This window comes from Artemia franciscana, chromosome 8, assembly GCF_032884065.1.
Source record: "Artemia franciscana chromosome 8, ASM3288406v1, whole genome shotgun sequence".
Lineage (NCBI taxonomy): Eukaryota > Metazoa > Arthropoda > Branchiopoda > Anostraca > Artemiidae > Artemia > Artemia franciscana.
In genome coordinates this window covers 27,442,523-27,455,164 of record NC_088870.1, presented here as the reverse complement: position 1 = coordinate 27,455,164, position 12,642 = coordinate 27,442,523, and the positions used below count along the sequence as shown (strand labels likewise).

Here is a 12,642-nt window from a genome sequence, read left to right as displayed (position 1 = left end):
GATGAGTGACAATTAAGAAAAAGAAGAAATCAATTGATGAAAAATTTATATTATTGATTTCATTTATTTTCTGAGTGAAAGGAACTAAAGCTCTTGCTACTCCTTTTGTTTGAGAAGTATTATTTTGCCTATTCATATAAATCTATTGCGTGGTTAGAGTTTCTGGAATTTCCCTTTCCTGAACCCAATGTTTCCTAACACTTCTAGCCCCCTCAGGGAAGGGGGCCAAGCATCTAATTGGTTATCAGAAGCTGATATTCCTATTGTTGTATCTCCAATATCCAATGATGATAGCCTGAATGAAACCATGATTACTGTCTCTGAGCCACCAATCTCTGAAACTGACAACCTGCTAAATGAGGATTTTCAGACAGTAGGCAGAAAACAGAAACGAAAAAAACCTTCTATGAGTCCTCCTGAAATAATGGGACTCTCAAACCCAAATCCAGCTGTGGAGATAAAGGACAAATCCATTATCCTTTTTGCTCCAACAGTAAAAGATCAATCCTTCTCTATCAAAAATATTACTAACATTAGAATGGATCTTTTCAAAACTTTTAGATGCAGCTTCACTGTGAATGTGAACAGAGATGGTTCACTAATGGTTATGTTTCTAGACAGAAATGAAGCCTAAAAAGCCCTTAGCCTAAATAAAATTGGCAATATCCCTGTTACACCTGAATGGTGGAAACCAACCCTGAAAAATTCTCAGAAAATAGTACTGTACAACATACCATTGGAACTGTCAAATGATGACTTGAAAGATGGCCTTATGAACAATAAGGGGGAAATGCTGGAGGTTCTGGATGTTCATCGTATGGGCAAACTAGATTCTAAGGGAACAAGAAGTAGTAAGAGTGTCCTCTTTATCTTACCTGCTAGTTCCCAATTTGACTCAGTATTCCTTTTTGGTCAGCAAAAAGCTCATAAAATATACCAAGAAAAACCTCTTCAATGCTCAAAATGTTTTAAGCTTGGTCACTCATCTAAGTATTGTTCTTCTCCTGTGCCAGGGTGCCTTAATTGCCTTGGTAATCACTCCCTGTCTACAGAAAGTAAATGCACTGAAGTGCCTAAATGTACAAACTGTGATGGTAGACATCAATCAACAGATCACAATTCATGTCCTAAATATGTTCAACGAGCTAAAGTTTTAAAGATTGCTCTTCAAGAAAATGTTCCTTTCCCAATAGCTGCAATGGAGCTGGCCAAGCGGTCCAAAGTACCATCAGGTCCAAGAGGTAATGAGGCCAAAGAAGGGAATTTAGCCCTTCCTCAAAAACCCTGGCTACAGGTCCACAAGAACCACCCAAATCAGGCACTCATACCTCCTACTGAAACTTCTTACCCTCCATTGGCTAAGGAGCATCCCAAGGTGGCTGAAGCTAGCCCATCCCTCAACAATCCTAAAACTAAGCCTAAATCTTGGTCTGGAAGAGTGGCAGCTTTTCCTAATATTTCTACTCAAGCCATAACTATGCAAGATAGAGTTGGACCTCATATTACTAATTTAATTAAATATGTTGCATCAGTGGACCTAATATTACAATCAAATATGGCTAAAGATAAAAAAGCCAGTATAACAAAAGAAATTGCAGAATACTACTTTTCCAATTCTATTTTCAATGAAATAGGAACAGAATTATCATCCATTCTCTCAAAATATCATGCATGTCACCTATTCAACCCTTCCTATGTTAACTAAGCTGCAGATCCTACAATGGAATTGCGTCTCTTTAAATTCAAATAAACTTGCTGATCTTATCCAATGTGCAAATGATAAGAGAATTGGAATTATTTGTCTACAAGAGACTAATCTTCATCAGTACAAGAAAATCAAAATGCCTGGGTACAAGTGCTACAGGAAGGATAGATCAACTAACAGAAAGGGAGGGGGTGTGGCAATATTTGTTCATGATTCAATCCAACACTCCCCTCAACCCTTAACTATCTACAGGGATGAAATAGATGTCGTAGGCATATTAATTACCTTAGCTAATGGTAACCATCTTGCCATAAAATCCTTTTATAATCCATGTGGGAGTAAGGATATCCAAAGTATCTTGGAAACAGAATTATCAGGTAATAATACCTTTATTTTTGGTGATTTTAATGCCCACAGTCCTCTCTGGGAACAATCAGCAGGTAGCAACAAAGCAGGAAGAGGAATAGAGTACATATTGTCCAATTTTCTTGACACCTTGATTTTCACTCCATTTGACTTTCAGACCAGGTATAATATTTCTTCTAACTCTTTCTCAACTATAGATTTGCTTCTAGGTCCTTCTTCATATTATGATTTAGTTTAGATGGTAAAGGTGTCGTCTCTCCAATCTGATCATTGTGCAATTCTTACATCATTTCAAGATTTATGCTACACTCCCAAACCCTACGTCCCTACATATATCAACTCCAAAGGTAATTGGTCCCTTTTTCGTGAGATATTAAATGAAGTAGATTTTTCCTTTGTTTCTCCTAATTATGATATTAATGCCATTGAGTCTAATTTGAGATCAATCCTGCTGGAGTCAGCTAAATCGGCAATTCCAATGACTAGGGTACGTTTTTACAATGGCTCCAAAAGACCCAAGAATTGGTGGAATGATGAGTGTAGGGTTGCAGTTCTGGCAAAAAGAAAGGCTCGTAAAATGTTTCAAAAGCACCCATCTCAGTCAACAGCAATCTTTTATAAGCAGTCATGTGCTAAGGTGAAACTAATTTGTAGGAGAACTAAACAGAGTACATGGCTGAATTTCAGCTCAAGTATCAGTTTTAGAACCCCAATTTCAAAGGTCCATAATTTCATTAGCCAACTAAATAGTGGAAAGCAGCCTAATGATGACCGTAGATATGATATCATTCAGGATGGATATCCAATTGTATCAGATAAAAAGAAGGCAGATCTGTTTACCAATGTTTTTAAAAACGATTGCTCAGATTTTCATCCCAGCCGACCTCCTTTTTGTAATCTCCCTCTTACCTGTTCTTATAAGGGTACTCTGATGAAACCTTTTTCCCAAGATGAATTTTGTGTAGCACTTAATTCTCTTAACATCAAGTCTTCCCCAGGTTATGACGGTATTTATATGAAGTGGATTCTTGAGTCCCCAAAGGTGTTTCATACAGCCCTCTTAAGTCTTTATAATCTTATTTGGTCAAGTCAAAAGTTCCCAGATGCCTGGAAGATTGCTCAGGTATTCCCAGCTTTAAAACCTTCTTATTCATCTAATGATCTCAAGTCTTACCGTCCTATATCAGTATTACCTTCCTTTAGTAAAGTTCTGGAAAGGCTTGTCTTATCAAGAATTGAGTGGTTTTCTGAAGTCAACAATCTCTTTCCTAGTGAACAAACAGGTTTCAGAAAAGGACATAGCTCTTTAGATAACATTACCCGTCTAGAAACTGATGTTTGTAACTCCCTCAAAAAAAGACATGTCACAATGGCTGTTCTGTTTGACTGGTCGAATGCCTATGGAAATGTAGTCCACAATAAATTATTGGAAATCCTAATAAATCTTGACTTCCCGTATCCTTTTATAAGTTTTATAAAGTCTTTTCTAACTGATAGATATTTTTACGTTCAAGTAAATCAGTCTAGAAGTGAGCAATGCCCCATTACGAGAGGACTTCCTCAAGGTGCAATATTGAGTCCTCTTCTATTCAACTTGTATGTTTCTGAATTTCAAGTATCTCATGCATCATTTGGCCTTTATGCAGATGATTTGATCATTTGGAAGTCAGGAAGGGATATTAGCCTTCTTCAAAGCCTTATTCAACATGATATAAGTCTAGTCCAGAGATTCTCTTTAGCATTTGGCTTCCCAATATCAATCAGTAAAACTAAAGCCATTATATTTACTAATGGTACTCTAGATCCTCCTAATCCACTGACAATTTTCTCAAGGGAGATCCCATATTGCAATTCAGTGAAGTTACTTGGTTTATTAATGGATTCTAAAATGCAGTGGCATGAACATATTAATTCTTTGAAATCTCTGATTATTCAGAGACTTTGTATTCTAAAAAGACTTGCTGGAAGTAAGTGGGGATGTCACCCAAAGAATATTTTGGATTTTTACAAATTATATATTCGTTCAAATATAGAATATGGGATTCAAATATTTTCAGCTCGTCCCCCATCCTCATTCAAAATCCTTGAATCTTTACAAAATTCTGCTATTCAAATAGCTTTGGGTGTGCATAAGCATACTCCTCTGTCAAAGTTAAGAACACTGTCGGGATTGGTGTCCCTAAGTGAAAGAGCATCTAGTCTAAGGATAAAGTATTTCTCGCAAATCCAGGCTTATGGAGCCAAGCATGCTGTATATGCACATACCTTTGCTGAGAAGTCAGCCTGTCCCAATGCCCATTCATCATGGAATCAGTTTCAACTGGAGGTCCCAAACTGGAATCAACATTCGCTTCATGCATATCCCTTTACTGAGTCCCCCCCTTGGGAAATGAGTCCTCCAAGCTGTCAAGTAGAACTTATCTCTATTAGTAAGGATTTGATTCCTAATTATGAGATCCAGACTATTTTGGCTGAACACATCTCAAAGGCTTACCCCAACTATAGAAAAATATATACTGATGGATCCGTCCAGAGGGAAAGAGCTGGAGCAGGAGCATGTATCCCATCCCTGAATTTGAATATTTATTCTCCTCTCCCATTGGGATCTTCTATCCTGTCTGCTGAATTATGTGCCATCCGCCTGGCCTTGGATGCTCTTATAAATTATAACATTTAATCTGAAAATATACTCTGTCTCTCTGACTCTAAATCAGCATTACTACTGATCCAAAATATTAATAGAATTGCTAATGACAAAGATTTATATAATATTAGAAGACAGCTTCTTAATCTTAAGATCAAGGAAAATGAAGTTTATTTTCAACATGTTCCTAGTCATAAAGGTATAAAATATAATGATATGGCTGATTCTCTAGCAGCAAAGGCTTCCATGTTATCTCCTAGTCCTTCCTCTGACCTCAATTCACGAGATATTATCAGGCAAAGATCCAAAGTTAATCACAGTACATTAATGTTATCTCCATTTCATACAAGATTAAATACAGTGCTATATTACCGACTGAAATCAGGTGCCCTACTTCTAAATAGCTTGTTATTTAATTGGAAGCTACATCATTCACCTTTATGCCGAATCTGCTTTTCAACAGAGGAAACAATCCAGCATATTTTATTTGATTGCCAGGCTCAGAGTGAGGAGACTGTTGCTCTTAAGCGTTTCTGCTCCTTGGCTAAGATTCCAAATACTTGTACAGCTATCCTTGATTCTAACCTGCCATGGGAAATTGATCGTAAGATATTTAAGGCAGCAATTGATACCTTAAAGAAGAGAAATATTGTTTAATAAGGATTAAAGCTTGAAGAAGTCAATTTTTAATGGGACACGATTTATCCATAGTTTTTGATTGTGCAGAAGAGAGCGGGAATGAGTAGGAAGAGCCGTATTGGTACCGGCCGGCCTAGTGCCTTAAACTGCTGGGGACAGGTAGCTCAGGTACTCGCACTTCCCACAATCAATAACAGTGTATTATTGTTCATAATCGTATATATCCATTGTTCGCAGACTGGAGCAGAATAGCGCTTCCAGTAGCTAGTTTTTCTGAAGAAGAAGTCAAAGAGGTGAAAGGACTTGTTGTTAGTCCATATACCTCCCTACAATTTTTGGAACTGGAACTGGAGTGACATTTTAAGTGGCACTAAAATTTCAGTGAGTGTAGTTTGTGAATATGACAAGAGTGAGTATGGTAGAAAGCAAATTAGATCACAGTACTTGTTATGAATGTACTTTTTAGACTTAGAGATGTTGCGGATAAAAATTTTAAGGGAAGAGCAGTGCAATCTTAAGAAGTGGAGAGGATGTGTTGACCAAATTTTCTCACCTAAATTAATAATTGGGAGTTTGAGAAACTGAGAATCTGAATCAACAGACTCCTTTAATCTTCAATTTTATAGATTATGTACATGTGTTTGAATCAGCTAATATAGTAGCTTCAGTTAATGTCCTATTCTTGTATTGGATATCAGATAAATACATTAAGGTTAATAATGCTATGTGCATGATCATTATTTCTGTGGTTAAGGTAAAAAATTAGGTAAATAGCTGGTTTGGTATTGAATCAGGATGTTGGTTGTGTTCTATCCTTGTTTATATAGATTATCTTGATTGAATTTGTCCTAAGGCACACAAAAAATTCAACGGAAGAGCAAAGAATTAAAGAAAGATTTAAGAGACATAAAACTCTCCTAGACTTAGATTATGCAGATCAATTGAGCATCCACGAATGAACAATTTTTTAGAGCTTTTGAGAATCCAAGACACAAGAAAAGGTTAGGAATTCAATATTAAGACGTCTATGTTGCTTAGACTGGGAATAAATAAAGATGGGTAATGGTTAATGATGAGTAACAAGAAGATTGATCAAGCAGAAAGCTTCACTTACCTTAATAGTGTTATTAGTAAAGATGATGGATAGAGTGAAAGCATAAAAATTAGAATAGCCAAGGCCCCAAGTCTTTTTTCACAGTTGAAAAAAAAAAGCTTAGAATAATAGGAATATACACTTATGAAACATGGTTAGAATATAAGAAGCCATAATAATGACATTAGGTCATCAAATTATACATTTCCCATGTGTTTCCATTTCATGATTTTGTCAGCATTGATTCAATTTACTGGTACATGGGTTGAAACAAGAGTGTCCTATGGCAAAATACGTAGGCAATACATAATTAGGGCTATGTATTTGCATATTAGGGGGGAGGAGGTTAATTATAGTGGAAGTGCCTTCAAAATGTGTTAACTATAATCTTTCAGCATATTACAAAGTAAGAATTGTTTTATTAACATCTTTCCTTCTCAATAGCCCCAATTGTTGGCTTATTCCCCCTTTTATGCTACCTGGCACACACAACCTCTAAGGCACCTGTATCAAAATGTTGGGGTGGCTCAAAATAGTCAAATGGTCAAAGCAATTAGACTATGCAATTGTAGCTGGCATAATTCAATTAGAAGGTTCATAGGGCAGAAGCTTGACTCCTGTTTATGGTAATTTCTGTTCATTTTAGGTTGGACTTGACTATTCAATCCTAAAACAAACTTCTGTTTATTTTAGGATTAGTTTTTTAACTTTAAATTTTCTGGGGTTATTAATTTAAGTTTCTGTTCATTTTGGGTTTCATTTACTCACTGATTGTAATTACTGTTGTACTACTAAATCAGTTATGGTCAGAACCCAAGAATTTTTTTTTACTTCATTTACATAATTTACTTTACATTCTCCCCTTGAATGGCTAATTAACACTAGGTTGACAAAGGAGATTTAGAGGCAAAACTGACTATAGGCAATTAGATCATGTATCCAAAGTGAACTACTGTTTTGCTTCAAGTCTATTATTAGATAAACTTTACAATGAGTTGTTTTGCTTTAAATTGGATGTGTTGGGTGATAATTTGAATAAACAATATATCAATGTTTCCACTTTCTATGTTTGTTATAATGATTTCAATATCTCTTATTATTTTAATTTTTTTGCTCAAATTAATTATGTCTTTGCATTGCCCAAGTTTAATAACAAAAATTGTAATCAAAGAGTATTTTGCACAATGTTTTCCAAACATTGAATAATATAAAAACAAGCTTTGATGACATAAATGCTTAGCATAAAAATCTTGATTTGAAATAGCATGGGATCAGCCTTAGGATAAAGAAAAATAAACTGCTGGCTATTTTTGGCTATTCAAAATCAGCAGCATTACAATGTCTGCTCCTGAAAATTGCTTTGTCCCTTTTCATGCTTAAACAAAAAAGCTGTTTTTCAACTGAAACTCATGTTTGTAAAGGATTAGGATATAAAGTCATACTTTAGCATAAAGAGCAAAGTGCTTAACAGGGGGCATCCCCCACATTCAACCACTGAAAATTCCCCCAGAAAAAATTCACCTTCCAAAAAAATGTATGTTTACTTCCCAATAACAAATATTATATGTCAGCAATAGGCAATAGGCTTTTCTTTTTAAAATTAATTGAAAAAACAAGTTTTTTAACTGAAAGTAAGAAACAACACTAAAACTTAAAACAAACATAAATTAATAAATTGTAAGAATAAGTCTGCAAACCAAGATTAGAGTATTGGAAGCTATAGTGATGGCAGTGGTCAACTATGGCTTGGAAGCATAGGCTCTCCAAAATTGGATGAAGATTTACTAGATGTTTTCCAGAGAAATTGCCTATGGTTTGTTCTGGGTATCTGGCTGACTGATCACATTTCAAATAGTAGACTGTACAAAAAGTTTGATTCAATCCCTCTTTCTAGGGCTTAAATGAAAGAAAGGTTAAGATAGTTAGGGCATGCTCTGCAGATGAAGGATGACAGCTAAAGATTGTCCTTTTTGGCCAACCGTCTAGGGCTAAACAGAAAGCAGGTTGTCCTCGTCTGGGGTGGGAAGATATCATAAAGAAAGATTTAAAGTACATGGAAACTTCTTGGGAGGGTGTAAAAAGGGAAGCTCTGAATAAATTGGGATAGAGGAGGAGTGTTCATACCTGTGTTGGCCTCAGGTGGCTTGGTGCTGGAGTTAGTTGTTAGTAGTAGTAGTATACCAGCAAAATTGCAAAAGTCTGTAGCCATTACTGTTTTCTTTTCCCACACCAAATTTACCTTGACTAGAATACTATCTATCCCTATTTCTACCAACATAGACATTTAAGTCTTCTAGTAAAAACACCTTATTTCTACCTGGGACCCTGTCTATTTGCTCCTGTAACTGTAAGTAAAATTCATCTGAGTCACTAGTATCTCTGTCAGTCAGTTAAGCAGGAAATATACTACTATAGCTGATTCCCTGAACTTTTTAGTCATATAATGGGCAATGAGTATTCTATTATTAATACCTTCCAAGCCTAAACAAGACCTAGTAGTTTCCCTAGTCATCATGAGCCCTAGTATATGTCTATGTATCCCATTCTTACTTCCTGAGTAAACAAATTCTATATTACCTAATTTCATGCTTCTTACCCCTGGGATATGAGTTAATGAAACTCCTAATAAGTCCAGTTCAAATCATTTGAATTCATCTCAAGTTTGTTAGAACTAATTGAATTCTAACTTTTTATTTTTGTGATCACATTATAAAAAAGAAAAATCTGAGATTTATTTCTGTTTGCTATTATTGATTTGCAAAGAAAGGCATTTATTTCATATTAATTAAAAAAAAACTATTCTTTTTCAACTAAAAGTAAGGACAAACATTAGAGCTTAAAACTAATATAAATTATTCTGTAAAGAAAAACTGACACAATATAAAGGAAAAATGTCAATCAGCCACCCACTTAAATTACACCAGAGCAAAGTTTGATTCAGTAAAAACTTTGAATCCCACTTTCTATGGCTTAAATGAAAGAAAAGTTGAGATGGTTTGGGTGCGTTCTACTGATGAAGGATGACAGATAGCCAAAGATTGTTTTTTTTTTGCCAACCGTCTAGGGCTAAATGGGAAGCAGGTCATCCTTAGAATAAAGAAAGATTTAAAGGAAAAGATTAAAGGAGGGAGGATCTTAATATATTGGGATGGAGGAGGAGCATGTGCAGCTGTGTTGGCCTCAGGCAGCTTGGTGCTGTGGGGAGTTGTTATTGGTAGTTGTAGTAGCATTGAATATTATAAATATTCTAATACCAAATGCTAAATTATTGAAAACTGCAAATCAGTGCTGGCCTGGAAGTATCATGGTTTTTGCTAATTTTTCATGTGGAGATGTTCCAGCAGAATTATCTGGGTCTGTTTTTCATGTGTTTTGGTTTCTGAGAAATAATTTCTATGGAATGGAGCATCTCTGGTGTGATCTAGGAGCCAATTAGAGATTGAAGTCTTATTCAAATGAAAGGATGCTCAGGAGAATTTTTCAGGCTGAATTGTCCACAAGCAGCTTTACAGGGGGGGGGATTCTCAGTGAAGATGAAGCTATTTGAAGGGATTTTTAAACAGGGAAGGTTTACTTTATATTGGACAATAATTTCATTGAACAAGATTTCTATGAGGTGGAGGGTTGCCCCCCCCCCTATATGAAGGGTGTTCCCCTCCTTACATGTGTCTTTATGCTAAAAATTTATCATTTGTCCCAGTTTTTCATGAGTGTTTACTGAAACATGGGGGCTTTTTAATTAGAGTAGGAAGCTTTTTTAAAGGTGCTGATAGCTTTAGCATAAGAATAAGGTAATGAGGAGGGGGCAATCCTTCAAATTAGGAATAAATCTTCCAATATTCATTTGCTTATTTTGTTTTTATTTTTCATGTACAGTGAGTCAAAGTTGAACCAGCATTAGTTGAAAAACACCCAGAAATAAAATAAAAAAAACAAGTTTTTAATTGAAAGTAAGGAGCAACATTAAAACTTAAAAAAAACAGTAATTATTCCATAAATGAAAAGGGGTTTTCCCCTTCTCAACTCCTCACTCTTTATACAAAATTGTTTATTGTTTTATAAAGAAGAGTTGTTAACTTTAGACATAGAGTTTGCCTCTAATTCTAGGTGAAATTAATGGTCTCATGTTTCAATTCTAAATTCTTGGTTCAACCTGCCTAAGACCATAGGTAAGCATCCCTTGTTTACCTCTCATTCCAGGCAATCTAATGGTCCTATGTCAATTTTAAATTCTTGGTCAACCTGCCTAAGACTCTTGGCAGGTGTGGCTTTCTAAAAGATAGCAAGCCGTGTATTGGCCCAAAAAGAGAGGCCCCTGCATAATCCTGCCTTTTACCCAAGCCAAATTAATCAAACACTTGGAAAACTATAGCTTGTATTGCTATTTAGCTTAATGACTACCTTGGTTCTACTGCCCTAACAATGATGCAAGGATGGATAATAGATGAGACATATCTATTAATTAATGAACTAACCTCCTTTTTATACTATCCTAATAAGGGGGTAATTAATGCAAAGTTTGCTTCTCACTCAATTAGACTATCTGTCTTGGCTTTTTCTATAATTGGCCATGACTGGATGCCAACAACTATTCTCTTTTAATTCAAAAATGGCATTTTATGTCTGAAGTCAAGTCAGACTACAGTGTAAAGAGTGAGGCATTGAGGAGGGAACAGCACCTTCTATATACAAAATAATTTATGTTTGTTTTAAGTTTTAGTGTTGTTCCTTACTTTTAGTTAAAAAACTTGTTTTTTCAATTAATTCTAAAAAGAAAAGCCTTTTGCCTATTGCTTACATATAATATTTGTTATTGGGAAGTAAACATACATTTTTTTGGAAGGCAAATTTTTTCTGGGGGGATTTTCAGTGGTTGGATGTGGGGGATGCCCCCTGTTAAGTACTTTGCTCTTTATGCTAAAATATGACTTTATATCTTAACCCTTTACAAACATGAATATCAATTGAAAAAAACTGCTTTATTGTTTAAGCATGAAAAGGGACAAAGCAATTTTCAGGAGCAGAAATTGTAATACTGCTGATTTTGAATAGCCAAAAATAGCCAGCAGTTTATTATTCTTTATCCTAAGGCTGAGCCCATGCTATTTCAAATCAAGATTTTTATACTACGCATTTATGTCATCAAAGCTTGTTTTTATATTATTCAAAGCTCAGAAAACATTGTGCAAAATACTCTTTAATTACAATTTTTGTTATTAAACTTGGGCAATGCAAAGAGTTAATTAATTTGAGCAAAAAAATTTAAATAATCAGAGATATTGAAATCATTATAACAAGCATAGAAAGTGGAAACATTGATATATTGTTTATTCAAATTATCACCCAACACATCCAATTTAAAGCAAAACAACTCATTGTAAAATTTATCTAATAATAGACTCGAAGCAAAACAGTAGTTCACTTTGGATTGACAAAATAATAGGTTTGTCTACTACATTTCTACTAGGCTACTTTTCTTGGTTGTTTCTGAAAAAAAATAATGCTACATTATCTCAGAGCTAAAATTATTTATAATAATGATAATTTAGGTTAGGTTAAAAAGTGCTTAAATTTGAATTTGCAGTAGAAGCAAACCGTAAAATAATTTGTTTATTACTCACCCAAAATAAGAAGTTAAATGCAAACATGACATATTTAACACATGGGTTTACGTAACTAATATGTCTCTCAGGCATTTTTAACTCTTCCAGGGCTATTGAGCATCTAGATCCCTATTATAGCATATAGTACGCAAGGCTTGCTTTGGCAATGCTATACTAGACTATGCGTTTTGGGCAGTAACTTCACGTTTTGAAGTTTTATATTATTTGCGTCAAAATGCCAGAGTTACCAATGTTTTCGAGACTAAAGTGTCAAATTCAGCTAAAAGGGACACTTTTAGTGTCCTCCTAGAAAATTAGCCAATATACTTTAAAAGTTGACAAAAAAGTGCTTTAAATGGTTTTCTTGCAACTCCAAGGCCAGATTTACGTTCTTCTTTTTCAAATAAAAGCAAAGCGGTTCTTCAAATAAGTAAAATCCCATATGAAACCTCAAATCGCCTTATACGCGAAGAAGAAAAAGAATCCAGTACAGTTTCTCGGTTTCTCTCGAACCATTGTTTGTACTAGCTACTCTTCTTCCAAAAACTCAGTAAATCCCTGTTTTTATTATAGTGTTTTCCGGCACCAAAGC

General features: G+C 35.0%; 1 protein-coding gene across 4 annotated transcripts in view; it reads right to left on the bottom strand.

Annotated features, from left to right (window-relative positions):
* Window positions 1-12,293, bottom strand: part of LOC136030234 (tetraspanin-33-like) — a 183,380-nt gene extending 171,087 nt beyond the window's left edge. For all 4 annotated transcript variants that reach the window (XM_065709055.1, XM_065709054.1, XM_065709057.1 and 1 more), the window contains exon 1: window positions 12,069-12,293. In XM_065709055.1, the coding sequence (XP_065565127.1) occupies window positions 12,069-12,143 (75 nt within the window). In that variant the 5' untranslated portion in view covers window positions 12,144-12,293. The remainder of the gene's footprint in view (window positions 1-12,068) is intronic.
* Between the last annotated feature and the right edge of the window lie 349 nt (window positions 12,294-12,642).